The sequence below is a fragment of the Molossus molossus genome, unplaced genomic scaffold (assembly GCF_014108415.1).
Source record: "Molossus molossus isolate mMolMol1 unplaced genomic scaffold, mMolMol1.p scaffold_m16_p_24, whole genome shotgun sequence".
Classification (NCBI taxonomy): domain Eukaryota; kingdom Metazoa; phylum Chordata; class Mammalia; order Chiroptera; family Molossidae; genus Molossus; species Molossus molossus.
The window spans coordinates 3,547,232-3,571,908 of record NW_023425360.1 but is presented as its reverse complement, the minus strand read 5'-3'; the positions used below and the strand labels follow the sequence as shown (position 1 = coordinate 3,571,908).

The following is a 24,677-nucleotide window of genomic DNA, read 5'->3' as shown; positions in this document are numbered from 1 at the left end:
TAGGGAGTGTGCAGGAGGCAGCCAATCAATGTTTCTCTTCTCTCCCTTCCTCTCTAAAAAAAAATCAATAAAAACATTTTTTTCAAATGATAAGTTGGTAAATTTATTTACCTCAATGAAAAATAGAAATAAAATGACCATCAACCAAAACAGTTGAGTAATAATGTTCATGCAATGGAATACCACATAACAAAAATGAGTGAACTGCAGAGCACAATGGGGGGATCATGCAGTGTTGACTGGAAAAACAAGGCACAAAAGGTCACGATGATTCCATTCACCTAAGGTCCAAAAGCAGATGCTCTAAACTGTTGTGCCAGGGTGCACACAGGTAGCACGGGGAACTTTCAAATGGGCCTGTCTGGACCTACATCCTGAGGTTCTGATTTCATTGCGACGGTGGCCCGGAGCGCCCCTTTCCAGAGCTCTCAGGATGCTTCCCCGCGAGGAAGCCACCAGAGGGCTCTGCTGGGAGGAGCACATGTGGGGCCTCCGGGCGCTGGCCATGGTTTTCCTTGACTTGGGTTTGAGTTTCACAGTTGTCAGCTTTATAACTTTCTATTCTACATTTGTATGCCCTTGTCTATATACATCAGCTCTTCTCTCTGTCCACTGCATACACATAGGTGTTCCAGGGCCCACACCTCACAGCCATTACTTGGAGTTGCCGATCTACAAAGTATTCCACACGGCAAGGCCGATCCCAGCTGGTCGTGTCCTTGTGGCCGAGCTGTCCGTATTTACCTACAGTGAAACGAGACCCCTGGCCATCTTCTCCCTGGGCCTCGGCTTCTCCCCTCCAAGAATGAAAACCAGCCCCTGTGCAGGGCCAAGGCCACCAATGTGCGGGACTGCTGTGAACTCCGGAGACCAGCCTCCAGGCCGGTGCATCTCGGGTTCCCTGCTCCTGGTCCCAGTGCCAACCAAAAGGCATTTCCTAAGTGCTGGCTAAATACTCCCTTAAGACAAACAGTTCTTCAGAGAGGCCAATGGGAGGTACTGCTGTCACCTGACCTGAGTGTGCCTAGACCTGTTCTAGAGACTGGAAGGAGCACAGCTCCTCAGTCCCCACCCTCCCACGTGTCAGTGTGGCTCCTCCTGCGCTCCACTCCCCTTGGTTCAAGCATCAGAGAAGCAAAGCAAGACTTACCCCAGCCCCAGGTGTACAGCTCCCCAGTTCCTGCAACCAAAAGGACAGTAAGACCCCTTACTATCTGACAAGACACTTGTCTAGCTGGCCGGCCACCAGCCAGAGCGAGCACACTATAAATCATGACATTAGGGATACAAATGTCACATTTGGGGTGGTCAAGGATCCAGACTCAGACAGTTCACTTCCTACAGGCCAAGTGTGCCTCACAGCCACTGGGCTCAGGAGTCAGCAGCTGGACTGGCCGGGCATGTCTACTGCGCAGAGGCTGGGCAGCACCAGTCTGTCTCCAGAAAGAACCTGCGGGGCCTATTGCACCACGGGGAGTCTGGGGCTCTATTTGCTGAGGCAGCTACTCAGCACATGTCCAAGGTGCTTACAAGAGTAGTGCTGGGGGGACACCACCCTTGTCTGCAGCCACCGCTACAGAGCTGGTTCCTGCTCCATCGAACCAGCCCACCCGCCCCACTCACTGGTCACCACTGCCGTGTGCCGGGATCCGCAGCTGGCCTTGACCGCGTCTGAGCCCAGGGGCAGATCCAGTAAAGCTGGGAAGGGCTGCACCGCTATGAAGGGGTCAGGGGCTCCATCCTCAGCCCGGGCTGGTCCCGTCACTTCAGAACCAGCTTCCTTCAGCGCAGTGGCTTCAGAGAAGTGAGAGTGATGACTCATCAGCGCGGACACAGCACTGGCACACCGACTCACACGACGGCTCTGTGAAGCGCTGTATCGGGCAGCTCCTGAGGTGGTGCTCCCAGCCTGTGTCCCCAGGAAGTGCTGGAGGGGACTGGGGTGTGGGCCCTGAGGGGCTCAGAGTGTGTCCTGGGGTCCCGGGGACGTCACAGGTCCCTTCCAAGCACTGTAAGCTCTCAGGCCAGCATGTGGCCAGGAGTCGGGAATGACAGAAACTCACCTTCCCCTGTGACTGTCTTTCTGTCCTCCGCCAGGCTCCTGGTGGGCAGGGCCAGCTGCCCTGACTCATTCCAGCCCCAGATATAAATGTCCCCAGTCTCTGAAAGAGGTAAAGGGGCCCATTAGAAAGGCTGTGCCTCCTAAGCCACTTGAATCTCTCCAAATTCCCCTACACCCCACTCCTCCCTGGAGACAACTGAGGCCAGCCCTGTGCAGGTTAGCACCCCAGGGAGGGTGCCTGCCTCAGGACCCAGCAATGTCCTGTGTTAACAGGTTCCCATCCCTCTAAAGGACCTTCAGGTCAGTGCCCTGGCTGATTTGGCTCAGCGGTATAGTGTTGGCTTGCAGACCAGACAGTCCCGGGTTCGATTCCAGTCACGGGCAAGTATTTTGGTTAGGTCCCCAGCCCTGGTCGGGGTCGTGTGGGGGGCAGCCAATCGATGTGTCTCTCTCACACTGATGTTCCTTTCTCTCTCTCCCCCTCCCACTCTGTCTGCAGATAAATGGAAAAATATCCTCGGGGGGAGGATTTTAAATAAAAAGAGCCCTGGCCAGTTTGCTCAGCAGTTAGAGCGTTGGCCTGCAGACTAATGAGTCGAGGGTTCGATTCTGGTCAAGGACACGTACCTCAGTTGCAGTCTGTCCCCAGCCCCGGTTGGGGTCGTGTGGGTGGCGACCACTCGATGTGTCTCTCTCACATTAATGTTTCTCTCTCTCCCTCCCTCTCTCCCTCCCGTTCTGTCTGAAGATAAATGCAGAAATGTCCTCGGGTGAGGATTAAAAAAAAAAAAGAAAAGAAAGAAAGTATAAATGTTTATCCCGGCTGATGTGGCTCAGTGGTTGAGCTCGGCCCATGCACCAAGGGGTCGTTCGTTCGATTCCCAGTCAGAGCACATACCCCAGTTGTGGGCCCGATCCCCAGTAAGGGGCATACAGGAGGCGGCCAATTGATGTTCTCTCTCATCAATGTTTTTATTTCTCTCTCCTTCTCCCTTCCTTTCTCTCTAAAATCGATTACAAATAAGTAAAATACCTTCAGGTCAGCCTTCTCTTTTTTAAAAAAAAATCAATTTGAGAGAGAGAAAAAGGGTGAGAGGATGGGAGAGAGAGACCCCTTGGTGCATGGGTCAAGCTCAACCACTGAGCCACACTGGCTGGGCGGTCACCCTTTCCTTTAAAGGAAGTCTCTTGCTGGACCTTGCTCTCCATTTTCACTTTTTCTCTTTGTTGCTAAATTGCCTCCCTGCCGGCTCCCACCACACACAAGCACACACTTCAGAAATGCGTCCTTGGAAGTGGCCCCACGGTCTGTTCAAATCCCCCGAGCCCTGCCCCTTCCTTCCGCCCCAGGAGCTACTGGTCCCGTGGAAGACGTCTTCCAGAAGCTCCCACCACCCTTGCCTCCACATCACGGTAGTTTGTGGGCAACAGCCCCAGTGCTAAATACTCACTAGCAATAGTAGCTAAAATCATTATCAAGTGTTTTAATAATCTGTGTCAGCACTGCTCGCGCATACATCCTTTAAATCTCAGAACAGCCCTACAGAGAGTTACATGACAACAGCCACATGTGGCACAATGTTCCCATTTTACTCACGAGGAAACTCGAGGCACAGAACATTCAAGTGTCCTGCCCAAGGTCACAAGGAGCAGAGTGATGATCTGAACCTAGGCAGTCTGGTTTGAAGCATCCCAGCTCCAACCATGACACCAAATTCCAATTCCTTCCGGACCCTCAGTGTGAGGCCGCTGGGCTGTTTCCAGCATCTGCTCTGTTCTTTGATGCCAACCCAGGCCCATTAAATGAGAACGGGCGCGGGGCGGGCCAGCAGCACAGGTAGTGTTTAGAGCCCCAGGCCAGGGAGTAGCAATCAGAGGCCCGGATACAGTCATCGGCACCTAGGTCACCCCCAGGCTGGTGGACCCACGACCCAAAGTGAAACTCTTCACTCTGGTCCCAGAGCACCACCAGGGCTCACGCTCACCACCTTCATCCTCCCTGTGGCCACAGGTCACGGCCACCTAGACACCTGCGGCCTTTTCCTCCATGCTCCGTGCCCGGCTGCCTGAGCCCCCTCGGTCTTCCTTAAGGGCTACTTTAGAACAACAGCCCTGGCTGGGGACGGATGCCCGGGGCAGTGAGACCGGCAACTGGGACCAGCCCAACTGTGCGTGGCTGATGGTGCTGGCAGAGGGGCGGTGGATGACAGCTGACTGAGGTGGGGGAGCCTGCAGGGAGGCCTGGCTGGGTCCCCACCGAAACCGGAAGAGGAGGAAGGTTTGGGCCTACCAGGTCCGAGCTGCTTGAGACGCACCAGGCACTCACCACTCACACACACCGAGTGCCAGCCACCGGCGGCCACCTCGGCCACGGCCAGGCCCTGCAGCGCCTCCAGCGGCCTCGGCTCCGGCTCGGCCTCCAGGGTCCCGTGGCCCAGCTGGCCGTGCCTGAGCAGGGGAGGCCCGTCAGCTCCGGGCGCCAAGGGCTCGCCCTGCCCGTCCTCCCGCGGCCACACTCACCTGCCGCCACCCCAGGAGAACACCTGCCCCGCCGCGCCCAGCAGCAGCGCGTGCTCCGCGCCCAGCTCCAGCCGACGCGCCCGCAGCTCCGGGGCCAGAGGCCGGCAGAAGGGCGGCCGCGGGCTCACGTAGGCGCGGGCGCAGGGCAGCAGGGGCAGCGGCCCGGCCTGGGCCTCAGCGCCCGGCCCTTCTTCCCGCTTGGCCTCCGGCACCACGGTCTGGGCCCAGAGGGGCTCCCCGCGCAGGGCCGAGCCGGGCGCCCAGGCCTGCAGCTCGGCCCCGGGCCCAGGTCCCGGCCTGTCGCGCAGCACCACGAGGAGCGTCTCCGAGGCCCAGGCGTCCCGGCAGCCGTCTGCCGCGCCGCCCGCGGAGCCGGACAGCTGCACCCGGCCGGCACCTGCGGAGCGGGAGCCGGCTGAGCGGGAGGCGGGGCACGTGGGCACGTGGGCGGGAGCGGGGGCACGTGGGCGGGAGCGGGGCACGTGGGCGGGAGCGGGGGCACGTGACGGGGCCGGGCGGGGGGAGGGGCGCGCTCACGGCTCACGAACGCGGTGTAGCTCCAGCTGGCGCTCACGCTGCCGACGTCGGCGCCTGCGTCCTGCGCGCGCAGCCGCTCGGGGCTGTGCACCTGGCGCCCGCGGCCCGAGCCCAGCGCCTGCCCGAAGCCGCAGAAGCCGAAACCGAACCAGGCCCCGGGGCGCTCCTCGGCCATGCCCTCGGTAGGCGGCGGGCTGGAGCCGGAGATCCTTGCAGAAGGCCCCCTGCTGGACACTGCGGCCGCCGGACCTGGGAGATGGGGAGGCAGCACCCTCCCAGCCGGAGCCAGACGGTGCCCGTCCACCACGTTCCCGGCGCGGGGGTCTCGGCCGAAGCCCCCCCCCTTTGGCCTCAGTGAGGCTCAGCGTCCCAGCCTGGGCCCGAGGGACGCAGGTGCCTCTTCCTCAGGGCTGGGTGAGGAGCTGAGCCCCTTCAGCTCCAAATTCCTGGTGTGGGGCGTACTATCCCACTCATGGCGGGGGCTAGGGTCGCCCCCACTTGACAGTCCCCAGAGAAGGCAACTCTCACCCAGTCGCCCAGTTTAGGGCCGAGAGCGGTAGAGGCCGCACTGCAGACCCGCCGACTCCGCGCGCAGGGCTCGTCCCACCGGTGGAAAAGCTGCAGAGCGACGGGCAGACCACGACAGGCTTCCACGGGCGGCAGGGTCACTGCAGGCCTGTGTCCCCAGCTGCTCCCCGAAGCTCTGACCTCCGTCTTACGAAGGCGGAGGTGGGGGAGGGGGGCGTATGTTGTGGGTTTGGAAGAGACGCCCCCCCAAAAAAGAGATTCGAGGACTGGCGCCTGCCACCCTGGGCACCGTGCTAGCTTGTTGCACCCAGTGCTGGGTGGATAAACACGACCGTGGGTGCCTGCGGGTTTCGGGGGCCTATACAAGCGGTTTCAGCTGGACGCCACCTGGTCGTTTGTTCATTCCCCGCGCAGGTGTTGACCCTCCACTCTGGGCGGAAGAGGATGCTGTCTGCCCAGGGAGCTCACACGCCATTGGGGAGACAGGGAGTCGAGGGGTCACAGCAGCCCCTCATTCTCAGCCCGTCACGGGTATTTTCACGCCTTTTAAGTCAGATCCTGGGTCCCTTCGGAGATCAAACCCCTCTGTATCCAATCTCAGCTCAAGACGGCCTCTCTTCTGACCCTGCGCCTTCCGCGCCCTCAGCGCGCCCGAGGTCGGTTCCAGGGTGGAAAGGTGGGGCGCAGGCGGCCCAGGCTAGGCGCTCATTGGTCACCGCGGCCGCTGGGCCAAGAGCCCGGAGGGCGGTGGCGTCACTGCCGGGCGGCCCCAGGGCGCGCTCACCTCGTACCTGCGGTCCCGCTGCGGCCAGTCCGGTCTGAGTTCCGCGGAGCGGGTCCGAGGCCTATGCTGTGCCACTGCGGCCTCGGGTGCTGAGCGGGCGACCTCCGGTGGGCGTGGGCCCGCGGAGCACGAACCAGAAGCACTTGCGGGAGACTCCTAAAGAGTCGGGATAGAGGGGTGGCAGCAGCGTCCCACAGCCGGGAGCACCCCGCCCCCCAGTCTCACACCAGGACTGCAGGTCGACAGGAAGCCGTACAAAGTGCGCGCCTCGCGGGCTTACCTCCCATTGGCTCAGGATCTGTCATCTATCCCTGTTGAGCCAATGAGCTTCGCCTGGGCTTGGCCTGCAGAGCGGAAGCAGACCTGGAGGATGCCCCAGGCTTTGCTCCCACCGGGCTCAGGGACCTCAGACTGGAGCAAGCCCAGTGATACAGGCACCCCAAATCCCAGCACCGTCTCAGTAGTTACTGTCCCGTAGCCTGGGGACTGGCGCCAGGCAAACTGCTCGACCATTATCTCGCTTACTCAACCTAAACTCCCACCCTAGTTCAGGAACTATTTGCCCTGAGCTTACTCACATTCCAGAGGCTCCCATGCATAGTCCCCCCAAGGTCAAACCCTAACAGACAAATTCCAGCTGCAACAGGCAGGTATAAAAATCAAACCCCAGCATCGGGCGCAGCTTCTAGGACTCGACCCCCGGAGTCTGTGAACCCGCCCGGAGTGTACCCAATAAAGCCTGATCTCTGTTTATTCGGCTGTTTGGCTCTCCAGTCTCTTCTGTTTCTCGGCGGCACCCCGATTCCTTACAGTTACTGAGAACTCTCAATGCAAAGTCAGAAGTATTGAAGGGCCAGCTTCTAGGCTGTACCCTAAATCTATTTGTTTAGTGATTAGCTTTCTAGGCTTCACCCCAGAGCCTCCAACCGGATCCAGCAGCGACTCAGCGACCAGGTGGGAAATCCATGGGATTCCTCCAGAGGTGGCTACGCTGTGCACTCAACTAACCCAGCTCCTGCCCCACAGAGACTGCCCCACAGCCAGCCTTCCTCCAGGCCACAGACAGAGCACACATTTGAGTTCCACACGCTTTTAATAAGGGTCAGGGGCAGTCCTACTAGCAGGCTCGGTGATGCTCACTGCTGAGGTGCCTGGTGTGCCCTTCCCTGGTGTGCCGGGACCCTCGGGCTGAGTGAGGAGGAGGCTCCCCCTTTCCCAGCTGTCTACAACAATACAGGAAAGGCCCTGCTGCATGAGGCTGAAGGCAGTGCTGGGAGTGTGGCCCCTGTCTCAGGACAGAGGACATCAAAGAGCTGGGAGGAGACCAGAGTGCTCGGCAGCCCAGCCCCTACCGGCCAAAGCTGCACATCTGGTGTCCCGTGCGCAGTGCAGTGTGTGCATGAGACATCCCCTCACTCTCCATCCTGGTTGGGTTTGATGAGCCCGTATTCCACCGCTTTCCCCAGGCAAGCCGTGGCCGCCTTTGTGACGGGGCCCGCCGGGCCCTTGGCCAGCACTGACAGGATCTCCAGCACCTCGCTCTCCATCAAGGTGCTGGCAGTCTCCCTCGAGGCCTCCACCATGTTCAGCACCACCACGGCACCCCGGTGCTGCAGCTCCTGGTTGGGGCTCAGGAGCAGAGACTGCAGGATCTCCAGCCAGTGTGTGGTCTGCAGGAAACAGGGTAGTGTGAACACTGAGCAACAAGCTGAACCCTGGCAGGGGCACACCCACCAACCACTGCCATGCTGGGGGGCCTGCCCCACTTCACTCCCCCGAAGACAAGAGGCACTGACCACTTGGGGGATGCGGTTGCACAGAGAGGGCCGCATGGAGGTGAGCATGGCCAGGCCCCCGGCGGCTGCCCGCCGCAGCAGCTCATCGTCCTCCCCACTGTACAGCACCAGCAGCTTCAGCCGGTCATTGCCCTCGGCTTCAAAGAGGTCCTGTACCTGTGGCCAGAGGAGCAAGGAGACCGAGTCAGCTGGGGCCAAGCCCACCCAGGGCACAGGGACTTCTGCACGCCTGCCCACATGACTGCCCGATCAAGCCTCACCTCCTTGCTCATGGCCAAGTTACACATGCACTCCGTGGCTGCCCGGCGGATCAGCTCATGGTCCTCAAACATGTAGCCCTCAATCATGGGCACAGCCTTCTCCTTCAGGATCTTCTGCCTGGGGAGCCAAGGATGAAGGGTTGGCACCACCGTGTCCCCATACAATCCAGCCCTGGAACAAGGATTTCCCTGGGCAATGCCCAAAGACCCTTCTGCACCAGGTGTGAACTGCAGTGGTTTCCAGCCTTCTAACCAAGCCTAGATGACATGGGACCGTGGAAAATGCTCTGAACCAGGAGTTAGGAGATGAGGGCGGTGTGGATGATGATGCTAACACCTACCATTTACCCTGACCCAGTACTCAAAACTGTCTGACTTCATCCCCCTCACAGCCCTGTGCTGAGGGTGCAGGTGTGATCAGCATGACTACTTTGCAGAAGAGGAAACCAAGGCTGAGGAGTGGGTCATGTAGCCAAGGTCATATTAGTAATAACAGCTAATGCGGGTTGATTGGGCACATCGCTGGAAGCCAGGCACCTTTGTACTAAGTACTTGTACATGTATTTTCTCATTTAACTGTCCTCAGAATGATTCCATGAGGTAGGGGCTATAACCATCCCATTTCACAGAGGGGAAGACTGAGGCATAGACAGATTAAGTAACTTGCTTGAGTTTACACAACAGTAGCCAGAGAAGCCAGGATTCGAACCCAGGCAGCCTGGCTTCAGAGCCGAGGGCCTTGTCCTCATGGAACTGTCCCTTCAGCTGTATGGTACAGAGGACTCAAACACAGCAAAGACCAGAGTGCTTTCCAAGCTGTACAGTACTTCCCTGGGGATAATCTAAACCTTGACACCCCGCCCAGGCCCCACATCCTGAGGATCCTCACCGGAGCCTCTCACTGATTCCCGCCAGGTTCGTTAGAGCCATGAGCGCCTCGAAGTTCTGCAGGCCTGAGCAGTTGAGGTGCAACAGGGAGACAAGGGGCCGGACCACCTCATAGACCTGCGATATTCACCCCACCTGTCAGGGCCACACACCCCAGCCCCCACCAACCCCACTGACCCTGCAGGTGGCAGTCCGCCCCAGAAGCAGGCTGCCCTCCCCACCCAGGGCTCAGCAAAGCTGCCACTTCCTGTGGGTCCTAAGAAGGAGCCACAGCCCAGGTCAAAGGCCATCAGGGCCCAGTGAGGGGTGGAGGAGAGGCCAGGGCTGGGGCAGGAAGACACGCACCCGCTCTCCAGGAAAGGTCATCTCTGGGTTGGAGGTGATGGTGAGCTTGGCGAGAGCCTGGGCTGCCTTTGTCTGCCCCACATCGGTGCCTTCCAGGGCCAGCGGGAGCAGAGCCTATATGGACAAGCCCTTTGGTGATCAAGATGTGCCTGGGAGCACGAGGCCCAAGCTGTCAGGCCCTGACATCCTGACTGTGCCGCCCTCACTGTTCTCTTCTCCCCCCAGGCCTGCAGATCAGGGGGGCTCAGACCCTCATCACCCCTCTGAAGTCTCCCATTAAGCTACCCTAACACTTCCTGAAACACCACTCAAGGGCTAGACGTGGGCTGTGTTGGGCGCTGGGGCTCTGGAGGTCAATGACGCAGGGAAAGGAGAACTCGGGACCTCAACAGGAGCCCCCCCCCCCCTTCAGCATCACCCACTCAGCAGGACGTTCCTCCTGGCCATTCATAATGCTTTTCTGCTCCACATCTAACACTAATCGCTGGTGTAGCAGCCACCGAGTCACAGTTGATAGACCACCTGAAGGAGTGTGTAAACCAGCTCACCTTGCCCCCTCCCTGAGCGACCACAGTGCCTCGGTCCTCCGCCTCTTCCACCAAAGCCAGGAAGACCCTGCGGGGAGAAGGCAGCGGGCTGGGGGCTGGGGGCTGGGGGCCGGGGGCCGGGTGGGCCCGGGGCTCTGGCAGGCAGACATTCCACTTCTGGGCTCAGCGAAGGAAGGCAGCCGAGCAGTGGCGCCCCTGCTCCGGGGCCCACAGCACCAGGACCCGCTCTCTGGAAGGGCGGCAGGTGAGGCTCACCTGGACAGCAGCTCTCTGCAGGAATTCGTGAGCACGGGGCTGTCGGCCTTCACCATGCACGTCACGGCTGACACCACGCCCGCCGCCAGCAGCTTCTTCACCCGAGCCCGCACGAAACTCGGTTTGTCCTGGACAAGGAGGTGGCTTAGCAGAGGGCTCCAGCTCACCAGACAGGGAGAGGGGACCCTCCTCACAACACAAATTGATGGACGTGAAAACAAAGGGGAAGGAACCCACTCAGATGAAAGGTTTGTCCGCTGTGGATGCCCGGATTAACTGGTCCCAATGATGCAGACCCCCAAGCCCCTTCTAGGGTCCCTCACCTTGGGGTGCTGCTCGGGCACGTGCTGCTTGGCGTACTTGGCCAGCTCCACCATCTTGGGGTCCGGCTCCTCATAGTCATAGCTGTTGGTGCAGTTCACCAGCGCCGAGGCCACCGCAAAGAGCACCGACCTCTCCTCAGACTGCCGGGAGCAGAGGGCAGTCAGCGGGCAGCCAGGGGCAGAGCAGCCCTGAACTCGATGCCCAGGCCCAGGATCCCAGTTCTACCCTTCACTGGACTGCTTAGGCACCAAGACGAATCTGGGAATATCGCTAGGCCCCAGCCTGGCCCCAGACTTTGGGAGCTCACACAAGTGACCCCCCCAACTCCTCCAGAGAGCTCATCCTTTCTGACACTTCTGGTGCGAGCCACTATGCCCACGCCACAGTGTGACCACTCGGGCAACCAGCCCTCCCACCCTCCCTGGGCCACGAAAGCTGTTGGCCAAGGTCTGCCAGGGGAGCCTGGGGAGCCCTAATCCTGGACAGTGTCCCCAGATGACTGCAGACCATGGAGCTACCCGGCTGAGCTGGAACAGAGCCTTCAGGGCGGCCTCGTCCTCCACGAACTCCTCTTTCACGTCAGCATCGAAAGTGAGGTAGGCCAGGCCCTCCACTGCCCAGCGCCGCGTGCCCGCATCAATCTGCTCATTGCACAGCCACCTGGGGACATGCAGGGTAGGGGACAGCCGGCAGATGGTGAGGCGGGAAGGGGGCAGACCAGGACAAGGGGGGAACGCCAGGGGCTTGGGCATCTGCTCAGAACAGAGCAGCAGATCACAGAAGGACCAGGAGGAGAGCCTGCCCGGGGACAGCAGGGCAGTGAGGAGAACTCCCCTCCTCCCAGGCCTCTCCTGGGGTCAAGCTGAGGGGTGAGGAGCCTCAGCAACACAAATGACTCACTTTCGACACTGCTTGGCCAGCTTGAGAGTGGAACCTTCAGCAAACTGCTTCATGCTGAAGTCAGTCCCTCCGGCTGAGCCGAGTTTACAGAGCCCCTGGAGGAAGAGCAAGAACCAGCTGTTGGCATCTGGGGATGGAGGCAGAGCTGCGCGGCTGCACACCTGGTGTGGGCACTGTTCCTGGCACTCTGCCAGGCTCTCTGGAGGGCATGCACACCCTGCCAGGCTACCACCTAGCATGTGGTAGCAAAATGTGATAATGGGGTGGTCACGTGACACAGCACCTGGTTAGAGACTGACACTGGCCACTGGGCTGTCCTGGGCCCCACCTCCTCCCAATCTGTCCTGGGATTTGCTTTGTTCCTTTCCACGGTGTACAGAAAAATTTTAAAAAGCTCTTTATAGATGTGTGGGGAGAAGACAGGGGTCTCAGCCAAGGTCAAGAGCCTTAGGGGATGAAGAAACCCCGGGCGAAGTGCCCCAGGGGGAGGACTGGCTTCCCCAAGGTGCATGGCTGCAGCAGGCTCACGGAGGCCCGACAGACCCCAAACCACCAGCTCCTGGGGCCGCCTGCAGGCCCAGCCTTTCCGCACAGCCCTTCTGACCAGCCTGGCCCAGCAAGTCCTCCAAAGTCCTTCATCACCTCCTCCTGGAGCTTCTTCCACCACCTCCAGGGGGCAGCGTGTGCCGCCTGCACTGTCAGGTGTCCTCTCTGAATAGGGCTCATCTCTCTGACTTGACCCTGAGCTCTGTGCGGGGAGCCAGGGCCCATGCCTCTGACCTGGACTAGGCCCTGTACATCCCGTATCTTTTCCTAGAGCGTGCAGGGGCTGCACCCTGAGACACCAGCCCGCCCGGGACCCCTGCTCATCAGCCTCGTGCCCAGACCAGGCCCGCCCATCTCACCACCAGCGCCCGGATGCGGATGCTGTCCTTCTCGCTGCGCTTATACAGGTCCTTCAGCAGGGAGACACCATTGGCCGTGATGAACGAGGCCCGCTTGGCCTTGCCGGCCGCGTGGATCAGGGCCTCCACAGCCACCAGCTGTTCCTCCTCCCGCTCAGAGGCGCACAGAGCAATCACACTCTCCATGACACCACTCAGTTCCAGGGCCCGGTTGCCAGCGTCACATGGGCCCTGCAGGAGGCAGGACACCGTCTGGATGGCCCGCAGCTTCCCGGCCAGCCCATGGTCCTCAAACCAGCTCCTGGGGGGCACAGGGTGACAGTCGTCACTCCAAGGCCAGCATAAGGGACCCTCCTTTCTGCCCTTCCCTTCCACTGGCCAGGCATCTGCACTCCTCGGGCAGAAACAGCGTATTTCATAGCTTGTCAGCGGTGTTCCCCCAGCGGTGAGCGCCTGCAGAGCAGGAGCGTCACCTGCACTGCTGTGTTCGGGGACAGTCAGTGCTCAGTGAAGTCTGGGCTCGCTGTGGCCTTACAGAGAACTGAGAAGGAACAAGACGTGGGCCTGGGACTCTGCCCCTGCTAACCCTCCCCGAGGCCGCTGCCCGGCTGAAAGCCCGTCACCGCTGCCCCTTCCCGAGGAGTCAGATGCCTCTGGAAGCCTGGCGGCAGCAGGGCTGACTCGCTTGCCTGATGTAGTTCTCACAGAGCCGGTGGAAATTCTCCCTCTCGGCATCGCACTTCAGGTCATCGAAGAGCTTGCTGAGGAGGATGGAGGCACTCATGCGGCTGTTCCCTGTCACTGTGAGCTCCCCAGGAGGCTCCTGCAGAGAGCCCCCCACCTCCAGGATCTTTTTCAAACCTGGAAAGACACCCCTTTTTAGAAGCAGAATACCACGTCCAAGCCCGACAGGCCAAGGGCAGAGGCTTCTAGGAGACGCGCAGGGCCGCAGGGCCCCTGGACAGGCCGCAGGCGCACACAGCTGCGTGCAGGGCCGGCGGAGTCTGGCTGCTGATCTGCTGCCGAGAGGCAGCGGTGGGGCCGGGGAAAAACCTCAGGAGTGAGGTCTGCATGGCGGCGCCACCCAATGCTCTGGGGCTAGAGGTTCCGTGTGTGTAAAACTGAAGGGAAAACAACACCCACACCTCACAGGAGACAGGGAGCGTCCAGCAGGTGAGCTCCTGCGGGCACTTGTGCCAACGTTCCGTATGTGTCCGTTGGGGAAAAAGAGCAGTGTGGATTCGTACGTTACGCTTCACTCTTTGTTCCTGAGTGCAGAAGCAACATGGCTCAAGAGGCCTTCAGAGGCAGAGACTGGACCCAGCCTCCCGTGCACCTGCTCGAGGTGCGCATGGGCACCGTCACAGGGTGCACTCAGCACAGACACGCCGCTCCCAGGGAGCAGCCGGCCCGGCCACCAAGCAAGAGGCAACGGTCATGTTCAGTCTCTTTCTCTCTTCTTCTGAAACAGTATCACCTACCTTGGTCAATGACCCAGAGGGTGAGGCTGTTGTTGGGGTCCTTAAAGGACTTCCGGGGCACCACTTTAATCAGGAGGGTCAGGGCGTTGTCTCGGCCTTGGCCTGAGACCCCCGCCTCAGTCAGCAAATCCAACAGGTTACTGATGAGAACCTTCAGCTCCCGGGCGGGATCTGGCAACAAGAAGACATTAGTAGGTTCCACAGTGGCCCAGCCCTGTCTGACCTTTTAACTTCCCCAAGAGGCCAGAGATTAAGAGGGAGGGGGACCTGCACACTGAGCTCTGGGCTGGGCTCCAGTCTTCACCCCAGGCACCCTGGCTGCTTAGAACCTGGAGTAAAATACTGTCACCATGCCATCGTCCCGGAAAACCTGCACTGCACGCTGGTTCCCAAAAGGCCTGACTGGCTCAGCTCCTTCCTGTCCACGACACCTCCACCCAAGGGACCACAGACCTGCTTCTACTCACCCACGATGATGGCACCTTCTTTGCCTCGGAAACCTTTCTTGGCGCCTTCCTTGAGGGCATCAAACATCACCTGCAGCAGGTGACAGGCAGCCAGCGACACGGCCTGGCTTTCCACGCCCAGGATGGAGACCACCCGCCGAGTTCCCAGCACGCTCAGGGTGGCCACTGTCTAGGAGAGGTGGACAGAGCCCCTGGTTGGTGAAGCCGTAGAGATCCCTAGCTGTGGACTGTGAGTGTGGCCAGAGGTTGAGTTTGGCCTAAACCACTTTCACAGAGTATTTCCCAGCTCCTCCCCTGATCTAGGAATTGTGGGCTCCTCTGAAAACAACCAAGGGTCAGGTCCCTGTCCCCTGGGTCCAGCCAGCTCAGGCAAGTGCTGGGGCCCAGACTTCACCACACTGGCCAGGGCAGGACTGCTCTTGCTAAAGTATCTGTGCTGGACACCACAGTCTGTGCTGAGAGTGTTCACTGTCAAGGCCTTCGTATCTGGTCACTGTCTCGATGGTAAAGATGCTGTGGTGACATCACAGGTGCCGTTTCTGCAACAAGCTTGCTGTTACCACGCGGACAGCAAGTCCGTGACCAGGCATCTCCACGAGCAGCTGCAGGAATGACTGGTCACGCTCGGAAGCCCCCGAAGCAGGCGCTCAGGTGTCAGTGGGTGACTTTGCCCTTTCCCAGGTCCAGTGTGTCGTAAATTATGTTGGTCTTTTTCAAGCCATTTTGTACGTTCCTCTCCTATAATGTGTCTCCTTGTACTCTGCCTTAAGTTGTTTGGAGTAAGATGAGGGGTGGAAGGGTGGACTGACTGCGGCAGTAAATAGACCCTCCACCCCACCTACCCGTGATTGGTGCTCAGAGCAAATGCCGACCAGCGTGCGCAGAGCCGCCAGCATCAGGTCAGTCTCTCCCGTGTCCAGCAGACGTTGCAAAAGCTGGACCCCGTTGCTTCGGAAGATCTTCTCAGCTCCAGCATCCTCCCGAGCCAGCACCACCAGGTTCTGAGAAGCCTGTGTCCAAGGGAGCGCGTGACACATGGACACCCCACACACAGGCCAGGTAGGCAGAGGCCAAGCTCTGGCCCAGCTGAGTGACCCTGGCGACAAGCTTAACCTCAATGACCTTCAGTGCCCCTCTTTATAAGCAGAGGGCGGAGCCTCCTCTCAGGGATGATGGGTCAGGGTACATGTGTTCCCGAGTCCCTGGTAAAGACTGAAGGGCAGGGACAAGGCCTCAGTCACCCCTGCACACCCAGCTCCTGGCACAGGGCCTGGCCAACAGGTGCTCAGTGAACACTGGTTCCCTCTCCTTGGCTCACACTCAGGCCCCGGGCCCTCTGAGCTTCCACCCAGGCTCTGGGACCCCAGCTGCAGGATCTGAGGAGTGACACGCAGCAGACTGGGCCCACAGGGGCTTCTGGGCCACCGTCAGTCAGCACATAGGCCGGGCACTGTGCACAGGCAGCTCCACTGGAAACTCAGCTGTCGTTCAGTCCAGGCCCCTTACCTTCTGCTTCTTCTCAGTGCCCTTCTCTTGCGGGTCCAGTAGGATCTGAAACATCTGTTCCACCTTGGCATCCGTCGAAGACATGTATCGCACCTGTGACAAACCAATAAAGCGTTGAACAAATCACCACCTTTGGCCAGAGACAACACATTCCCTCTTTGTTCTCTCTGCTCCTCCCAGGGCCTGGCTCCCGTCTCTGGAAGCCCAGCAAGGATGTCTGGGTTTAGGGCTACCATGGGCAGGAAGAGACTCGCCTGGCAGCTTCTCCCCAACTTCCCTCAGCTATTTTCCTCTCTGGGCGACTTCCCGCTTGGCAGCAGGGGCGGCACCGTGCTGAAGGCGGTGCCATTCAGAAGGTGAGGCATCCTGTTAGCCAGAGGCTACCCACTCCCAGTGATGCCATCAATATTGTGGCAGCATTTATACTTCCTGCAAGGGAGCCAGGAGGTCATGAGGTAGTTGTCAACACTCCCCTTAGGTCGACTATTAGAAATACTCCGAGTATTTATAAATAATTGTAATGATCAAGACCATCCCAGGCCTCTCCTCCCCATGGTCCTGGGCATGGATGGTGGCACAAGCCGCATGTGTGTGCTGCACACCCCCTTCCCATCTTGCAATCATGGCAGACATGACTAATCAGTCACAGCACACTCTCCTGCCAGGCCCCAGTGACTTGCCCTCTAATCTTTCTCAACACAGGGCTCTAGGCAGACCCTGCCAATCAAACAGAGCTGGCACTGAGGGGAACACAGTTTGCTTCCCCAGGTCTCCACATTTCAGTAAGGTATTTGCCACCATATTACTTGCTTCTACTGTTTCAGGATTTTAACACCAAATTTTCTGGTTAGTCCAAGCTTGATTAGAGTTTATGATTGGCTTTAGATTCTTTTCTCCTAAATTATTTAAATGTACATGACACATAAATAATGCCTCTTTAAAAAAAATTAACAGATGAAACCAAGTCTCCTTTTAAAAGCTCCCTCATCCCATTCCTTTCCCCGGAGGTTGCACTGTTAACACTTTGATGTGTACCTTTTAAATTATTGGGTTTTTTTTAAAAGAAATTTCCTTTATTGATTTGAGAGAGAGGAAGAGAGAGGGAGAGAGAGATAGAAACATCGATGAGAGAGAACATTGACTGGCCGCCTCCTGCATGCCCCCCACTGGGGACGGGCCCACAACCTGGGCATGTGCCCTGAGCAGGAATCAAACCGGCGACCTCCTGGTGCATGGGTTAACGCTCAGCCACTGAACAACACCGGCCAGACTTAAATTATTTTTCTTCATATTTACATACCCAAGTGTATATACAGAAAATATATAGCACTGTTTTGGGCATGTATGTAGGGAAATCATTTTACTGTAAAGGACATCATACCATATGTGTTATTGGACTTTTTGCTGTTTTCGTTTAACAAGGGTCAGCTTTCCACGTTTATGCATGTGGATCTTCTATGCTCAGTAACGACAACATAGGAGTCTGTAGTGAGGACACTGCCCAGTTCATTCAGCCATTCCCCTATTGCTGAGCATTAGGCAAGTCCCAATTTCTCATTAAGACAACAAGGCTGCAATAAATACACACGCCTGCTTGTGTATATGGGCACGACTTTACGGGTGACAAGTAAACACACTGGATCACAGGATGTGCTCATTTACAATTTTAAGAGAGATGCTAAAGTATTCTTCCAAGAAGCTGTACCAACTTGTACCCTCTCCAGAAGCCACGAGCAGGCCCATGCCCCCACAACCTCACCACTTATGTGTCTGTCTCCCTCCTTCTAGCAAAGTGTACAAACTTTAAATAGTGCCAAACAGACCAATGAAAAAACAGTACCTTGCTGTTATTTTAATTTGCTTTTCCCTACCCACTGGCAAAGTCAAGCATCATTCTGTTAGCTCATGTGCCATCAGCATGTCCTCTCTGCAGAACTGTGTTTATACCCAGATCCATTTACCACCTTTGGCCAGAGACAACACATTCTCTTTTTGTTCTCTCTGCTCCTCCCAGGGCCTGGCTCCTGTCTTTGGGAAGCCCAGTGAGGATGTCTGGGTTTAGGGCTACCATGTGACCCAGATCCATTTACCAGTATTCCTCTGCCACCAGTCAATGCCGTGCTCTCTCTCAGTCACTCACATACCTTCTCCTGGATCTGGCCCCCGATGTTGCGCAGGGCCTCCTGGAAAACTTTGTTCTTGGGCTCCAGGCTCACACATCTCTGCAGGTCAAGGACAGCCTGGTCCAGGCGGCCCAGCTTCTCCAGGGCTTGGCTCCGCCGGTAAAGTGCTTTGACATCCCCACCGTCCTTTTCAATGGCTGAGCACAAACAGGACCTCTGTCAGCACCCATGAGGCCACCGTCTCCAGGTAAGAGCAGTAGGGAAAGATCTCGAGGGCCAGAGGAAGGTGGGGGGACGCATGTGGGGTTCAGCACTTCAGCCTCAGAAGAGGTGAGGGTAGCTGCAGAAAAGGAAATGCCCAACGAGTGGGAAAGAAGGCAGATGTGTTTCAGGGGGAAAGGAGGAGGATGTGATCATGCAGTGGTCCCCCAGAACCCTTGCCCACCACAGAGGCCCCACAGCTCCACACGGGGCACATTCCCTACCTTTGGAAGCCTCGGTTTCTGCTTTGTTGTAATCTTCCTGTAAAAGAAAAAACCAGACTCTGACTGATCGTTCATCTCCTTTTGGAAGCACTCCCTGGGCAGCAGGGTCGTTCTCCAGAATCACCGGATCCCCTACCACGGTAAGCCCAAAAGACATCCCTCCCACAGGTGTGGGTGGCCTGAGAGGGTGAATATTCAGCCAGGGCCCATGCAGTGGCGAGAAGGACAAAACAGACCCGGCAGGTCAGGGGAAGCGCAGCAGGATCCCTCACCAGCTTAAGGTGGCAGGCGGCCCGGTTCCGGTGCAGAATGGCCTGGTCCTGGGGCGTCGCACCCAGCCCCAGGGCCTGGGTGTAGGCCGTCAGGGCGCCCTCGTAGTCCCCGCATTTGAACAGCTCGTTGCCATCCTTCCGCAGCTGCTCCACTGAGCTGGCCTGTGGAGGGAAGCGGGGGAACGGGGGTGGGCTCAGGCAGAGCCTGGAGCTGGGGGCGAGGAGGCTGGGGGCGGGGCCAGCTCCATGGAGGGACAAGACTGGGGGAGGCGGCGGCTCGGGAATGGTCAGGGAAGGAGCGAAGTGATGAGGGCGCGGGGGAGGGATGGGTAGGTATCCCCGGGACGGTGGGCCGGGGTTAGGGGGACACCCCTGGACCACTCACTGTCATGCCGAAGACGTCCCGGGCGCGCGCAGTCGCAGTGTCTGGGCGGCTGAGTCCAGGCCCCGGAATCCGTGGTCGACTGCCCCGCCCCAGTCTGGCGTCAGAGGCGGTAGCCGAGAGGGGGCGGGGCCAGAGCGTGCGTGCGCAGGCGAGGGGCGGGGCGCTCAGCGGTTCCGCAGGCGCAGAGAAGCCCTGGTGCGCCGGGTCTGTTCGACGAGAGACCTGCAGGGGGCGCGGCGGAACACCTGGAGGGCGACCCGCAGCAGCCCCGCCCCGACCGCGGCAGAAGTGCACTAGGTCTGCGATCACGAGGGTCGCGAGCAGCAGCTGTAGAGGCCCAGCGCTAGGAGTGGGCCTCTGGGAGAGGGGACAGTATCAGGATGCTGGCTCTCGCTAGGGCAGCCAATGGGTCGCAGAGCCCCTGAGAGTCCAGAGAAAGCTCGCCCCCCTGCCCCCACAAACGCAGAATTTGTAAATACAGATTCACGGGGCTCACAGGTACCCTCAAGCCACCCATGGAAAGATTCAAGATTGCAAACCCAGACTGTGGTGTGTGTAATCCGCGCAGTACAAGATCCTGACAGTCTTGACCCTCTCCCCATAACGCATGCACGGCTCCGTTACCCGCTTTCACGGCCCCTTAACTTTTCCTTCATGGAATTGTTTGTAATCAAGTATTAACGTGATTTCCTGTTTGAGGTCTGTAAGCTACAAGCCTCCCACCCGGAATTTAGGAACAGAGCCCCAGATCCTGGAACCCCCTGGCAGTGTTCCCATGGCTTTGGGGCTGGAGTTCTCACCGGAGGATAAGCTGAAGCTGAAGAGTAGGCAGGTTGACCTGGAGTAGGGCCTCAAATTCAGCCCGGGTGCATCAGGAGCCTCCTGCAGCCTGCAGGTGGCAGCAGTAGGCTTCCTCCGGAGTATCAGAGAGCCGAGGATAGAAGAAACCAGGGTAGTGGTGGCCATTGGCATCTTGGGTGGTCTGGCACAGTGAAGGTGCTGAGCCAATGCTGAAGGGAAAGGCAAAGGGGCTGGAGACAGGCAGAAACAGTCTGCCCACACCCTACTCCATCCCTCTGGGAGAGTGAAAGGGATCAGCCATTATCAGAAGGGTAGGCTCCCTTCCTCCCAACAAGCTTCCCCAGAATAGTTCAGGTCCTGCTGAAAGAGTAAGGGACCTGCAGGGGGATGAGGGATAGGGGGTAAGGAGGAGACTGCTGTCCCTGATAGAGAAGTCGGCTGGGCAGAGGTCATCCAGCTGAAGAGCAGCAGTAGCCCCACAGGCAGCCTCCTCTGGAAACCCTGGAGAGGTCACCTCCACCTCTGTTCTAGTTCTAGGAACCCCAACACGGCTGCAGACCATAAGGAAGTAACAATCAAAGCCCCAGGGCCCCTGGGCACTAAGAACACAGACCAGACGCTTCTCTGTCACAGACCTCTAAAGAGAGTTGAAAGTCACTGAGTTTCTGTCTTCTCTTGAAAAGATGTGGGGACTGTGGCTCCAAGCTTCCCCAGATTTCCTGAGCTGTAGGGGAAAGGCTCAGAAGACTAGAGGACAGAATGAGGAGTGAGAAAGCAGTTGAGCCATCAGCCTAAAGAACAGAAAAGCCTTTAGAACCAGATAGGTTTCTCTCTACCCACTCTCAACTTCCCAGCTACTGAGGAGGCACTGGGAATTCTGATTGTTTCATTTCAGGCCCCAGAGGACTCAGTTCAAGTGTTTGGAACCTTCCTAACTTCTGCATCGTGGCAACCACCAAGACTAGCTGAAAACCGCAAGTCCTTTCATTGACTTTCTCCGAGCCCTCATCTGCCCCAGCTGCCAACCAAACCACAAAAGCCACCTTTCTGATTGGAGTTTACTTAGCAACTAGCTGACCCCATGTCACAGGGAAAGCTCTTCCAGGGTCTCCAGGTCCTGTTACCCCTCATACCTCATAGCTGCTGTCCCCCAATAAGGACTTTCTTCAGAAGGCCAGAGGCCACCTGCCAGCAATGTTTAGCGCCTATCAACATCATGCTCCCAGAACAGCAGTGGCAACACACATCACCCCAGAGCCCACAGCAGGTGCCTGGGGACTGAGGTGGGAACACTTATGGCACAAGAAAGAAATGCAAATTTTGTCCCAGCTCCTGAGAGCAAAGAAGACAGTTCATGCTGAAACATCACTGCTGCCTGGGAGCCTAAATCTGAAGCAACTCAGCCAGGCTTCCAGCACAGGCTCCAATTTCCAGAAGGTCGGGCCCTAGGGTCTTCTGGGTCCAAAAGTGAGGCTCTCCTGCCTATAGCAACCAGGCCCATCCCTGCCCGGATAATTATTTTTAGAGCACTTTGAGAATTTTCAGATTGGAGATTGTCTTTTCATGGGGGGACAAGTCCCTCCTGGGAAAAGCTGGCTCTGACCTTGAGGCTAGGTGAATTGCCCTTCCACCTCAGTAACAGTCATCTGTGCCTTTTATGCCCTGAACTCGGCACACTGCGAGGGCATGGTCTTATTTCTTCTCTGACTTCCTCCTCCCCTGAAACTATGTGGTCTCAGAGAAACAGGCCATGTTCTTCTTGAGCCCCTAGCAAAGCGCACTGAACCAGGGGCTGCCCCACACACCAGGATGGACCCACAAGAGAAACCCGATTCCACAATCCCGGCCTCCTCGGCGCCAGGGGGCGCGGTGGAGCTCGCCCCAGGTTCCAGTACTCTCTGGCTCTCAGTCGCTCGCCCCACCCGCGCGATGGGCTCCGAGGCGGCGCAGCTGCTGGAAGCTGCGGACTTCGCGGCTCACAAGCACCGACGGCAGCGACGGAAGGACCCCGAAGGGACCCCCTACATCAACCACCCTATCGGTGGGCGTGCAGTCCTGGGAGCAACAGCAGCGGCGTCGGGGGGTGGGGAGGCGTGCACTTCATGAGCACCTACTCTGCATCAGGCTCTGTGCCAGGCATTTAAGCCTAACAATCGGGGCGGTAGGCATGACTGTTCCCTGTGGATGGTTGACACCCGAAGAGAGTAAAGGACTTGCCCGAGGTCATCCAGTTAGAGAGGTGCCACATCTGGCTCTCCAAAACCCACAGCACTCGGGCCTGGGACCTCTCCGGTCTGACTTCCTGCTTTGACCCGTCAGGTGTGGCTCGGATCCTGACCCACGAGGCGGGAATCACTGACATTGTGGTGTTACAGGTAACTCTCCTCCTCCTCTGAAGGAGGCTGGGGTGGGGATCAGGGACCCCATTCAGCTTTGGGTACCCCTTGGCTGGCCTCACAGGGCTGAGTGGAAGCCTGTCCCCAGGCAGCCCTGCTCCATGACACGGTGGAGGACACAGACACCACCCTGGATGAGGTGGAGCTGCACTTCGGGGCCCAGGTGCGGCGTCTGGTGGAGGAGGTAACAGATGACAAGACCCTGCCCAAGCTGGAGAGAAAGAGGCTGCAGGTGGAGCACGCTCCCCACAGCAGCCCAGGGGCTAAACTGGTGAAGCTGGCGGACAAGCTGTATAATCTGAGGGACCTGAATCGCTGCACCCCAGAGGGTAGGCTCCCCCACCTGCTCTGAGGGAACGGGGAGGGTCCATTTACTGGAGGGCCAGGTTGCTCGGTTCCCCTGGGGGGGAAAAAAAAAATGCCTGAGTGTTCTGGTTAATTCCCCGAACTAATCCCACAAGACCACTGATCTGCTTTCATAGGGCAGAAATACTATAGCTGGGCCAAAGGGAAGTTTGGGGAACAAATCGTACCATCGAGAAGCCGTCTCGTGGCCCTGCACCAAGGCCTCCAGGAAGTTGGCAGAATCCAGTGCTGCCCTGGACCTTTCACGAGCAGTTGTCTGTCCATTCACATGCAGGATGGTCTGAACATCGAGTCCAGGAATACTTCGAGTGGGCGGCGCAGGTGGTGAAGGGGCTTCAGGGAACAAACCGGCAGCTGGAAGATGCTCTAAAGCAGCTGTTTAAGGAGCGGGGGTTGACACTCTGAGCAGTGCATGGAGCCATCCGGTCGCACAGACTCCAGCCTTGTCCAGGCCAGAGGGGAGTCATACTCCAGCCTTTGGGCACCTCTCGGGCTCCCTGCATGGTTCCCTCAGGCCAGCAGCCAAAAACATTTGCGTTTTCTCACTTGGAAGGTCTCCTGCCAACAAAGCTGAGCCTGGACTTTGAGTCGCACCCCATTCATTTCTCCTTGTATTCCCTGCCCTTCGGGCCTTGGATCTGTTTGCCATTTTGCGAGGTGGGATCTTGGTCCTTTAGATGCTTGGGCTTATATAAACACGAGTTCTTAGTATTATGGAAAATAAAGCATTTTGGGTAGAGTTTAAGTTGCTTCTCTAGACTCTGGAGTGGGGAACTGGTACGTGGGATGCCTGCCTTGCACCCTGAAACAGATCCCTCGGGTTGAGGGTCTCAACCTCTCTGAGCCTGGAAGGTTGGACCATTCTCAGGGTCACCTTAGGCGATACGCCCGACGGAGCCTGACACAGGGGTTCACAAAGCGCCAGTCCTCGTTCGGAAACGGGGCCAGGGGGCAGGTGCATCGGAAGCAGTGCTGCCCGCTTACTTGGAGCCCCTGCTGAGCAGGGGAGAGACCCCAGCAACACGACAGGCCCAACGGGGGCTGCAGGTCCCTCACATAGCGGGTCGCAGCCCTGTCACCTTGCAGGAATCCTTTGGTTGCTAAGCCACAGGGACTTCCGGGCTGCTCCGGAAGCGGCCCCTTCGGCGGAGCCCGGCGGTGGGCGGGGTCTGGGAGAGGCGTGGGGGGAGGGGGCGTGCGTGGGGGGAGGGGGCGTGCGTGGGGGGAGGGGGCGTGCGTGGGGGGATCGGGTTGTGGTCCCGATGAGCCGCTGCAGTTTATTAGGCCCTTGAAGCGTGCACGCGGGGGAGGAAGAAATGGTTCTGGCAAAGCCGCTTCGTTCTGGACCACGATGGTTTTTCGCCCAAAGAAGGCCCGATGCGGTTTCTGCAAGAAAACAAACAAAGGGCAACAACAAGATTAAAAGGAAACAGTTGCGACCTGGCTGGTTTGGCTCAGCGGGTAGAGCCTCGGCCAGTGGACCAGAGTCTCCAGTTCGATTGGGGGCCCCGGCACATATGCGGGCTGAGCCCCAGCCCTGCCGGGGTTGCGCGGGAGGCCACCAAGCCACGTGTCTCTCTCGCTTTGGTGTCCCTTTCCCTCCCGCTCCATCTGAAGACAAATGGAAAAATGGTCTCTGAAGAGGATAAAAAAAAAAGGAAACAAGTTTCAGGACAGACCCAGATAAACGGATAAAGTTCAGAAGTGTAACCCTCTTTAGGCAGTGCAGGGTACAGTGGTTTT

At 58.3% G+C, this 24,677-nt stretch overlaps 3 protein-coding genes across 5 annotated transcripts; 1 reads left to right on the top strand and 2 right to left on the bottom strand.

The window, feature by feature from the left end:
- Positions 1–68: 68 nt before the first annotated feature.
- On the bottom strand, positions 69–5,360 carry RCCD1 (RCC1 domain containing 1). Its single transcript, XM_036277914.1, has 7 exons — positions 5,120–5,360; positions 4,583–4,979; positions 4,389–4,510; positions 2,064–2,162; positions 1,624–1,794; positions 1,151–1,180; positions 69–744 (listed from the first exon to the last, which is right to left on the bottom strand). The coding sequence occupies exons 1-7, from the start codon at positions 5,292–5,294 to the stop codon at positions 593–595; spliced, it is 1,146 nt and encodes a 381-aa protein (XP_036133807.1). The 5' UTR covers positions 5,295–5,360; the 3' UTR covers positions 69–592.
- A 2,093-nt stretch (positions 5,361–7,453) lies between these two features.
- Positions 7,454–19,459, bottom strand: UNC45A (unc-45 myosin chaperone A). 2 transcript variants are annotated; one of them, XM_036278013.1, is made up of 20 exons: positions 19,372–19,459; positions 18,987–19,148; positions 18,715–18,751; positions 18,251–18,426; positions 16,107–16,199; positions 15,443–15,610; positions 14,601–14,769; positions 14,134–14,304; positions 13,342–13,513; positions 12,653–12,953; positions 11,748–11,842; positions 11,366–11,507; positions 10,847–10,987; positions 10,524–10,651; positions 10,269–10,335; positions 9,721–9,834; positions 9,377–9,492; positions 8,488–8,605; positions 8,228–8,383; positions 7,454–8,101 (listed from the first exon to the last, which is right to left on the bottom strand). In XM_036278013.1, the coding sequence occupies exons 1-20, from the start codon at positions 19,375–19,377 to the stop codon at positions 7,844–7,846; spliced, it is 2,790 nt and encodes a 929-aa protein (XP_036133906.1). In that variant the 5' UTR covers positions 19,378–19,459; the 3' UTR covers positions 7,454–7,843. The 2 variants fall into 2 exon arrangements, with proteins under 2 accessions (XP_036133906.1, XP_036133907.1); XM_036278014.1 differs by lacking the exon at positions 19,372–19,459 and having other exon boundaries at positions 18,251–18,569; positions 18,987–19,039.
- Positions 19,460–22,084: 2,625 nt separating this feature from the next.
- HDDC3 (HD domain containing 3) lies at positions 22,085–23,851 on the top strand. Of its 2 annotated transcripts, none has more exons than XM_036277961.1 (4): positions 22,085–22,213; positions 22,492–22,547; positions 22,657–22,897; positions 23,209–23,851. In XM_036277961.1, the coding sequence occupies exons 1-4, from the start codon at positions 22,102–22,104 to the stop codon at positions 23,337–23,339; spliced, it is 540 nt and encodes a 179-aa protein (XP_036133854.1). In that variant the 5' UTR covers positions 22,085–22,101; the 3' UTR covers positions 23,340–23,851. The 2 variants fall into 2 exon arrangements, with proteins under 2 accessions (XP_036133854.1, XP_036133855.1); XM_036277962.1 differs by having other exon boundaries at positions 23,051–23,851.
- Positions 23,852–24,677: the final 826 nt, after the last annotated feature.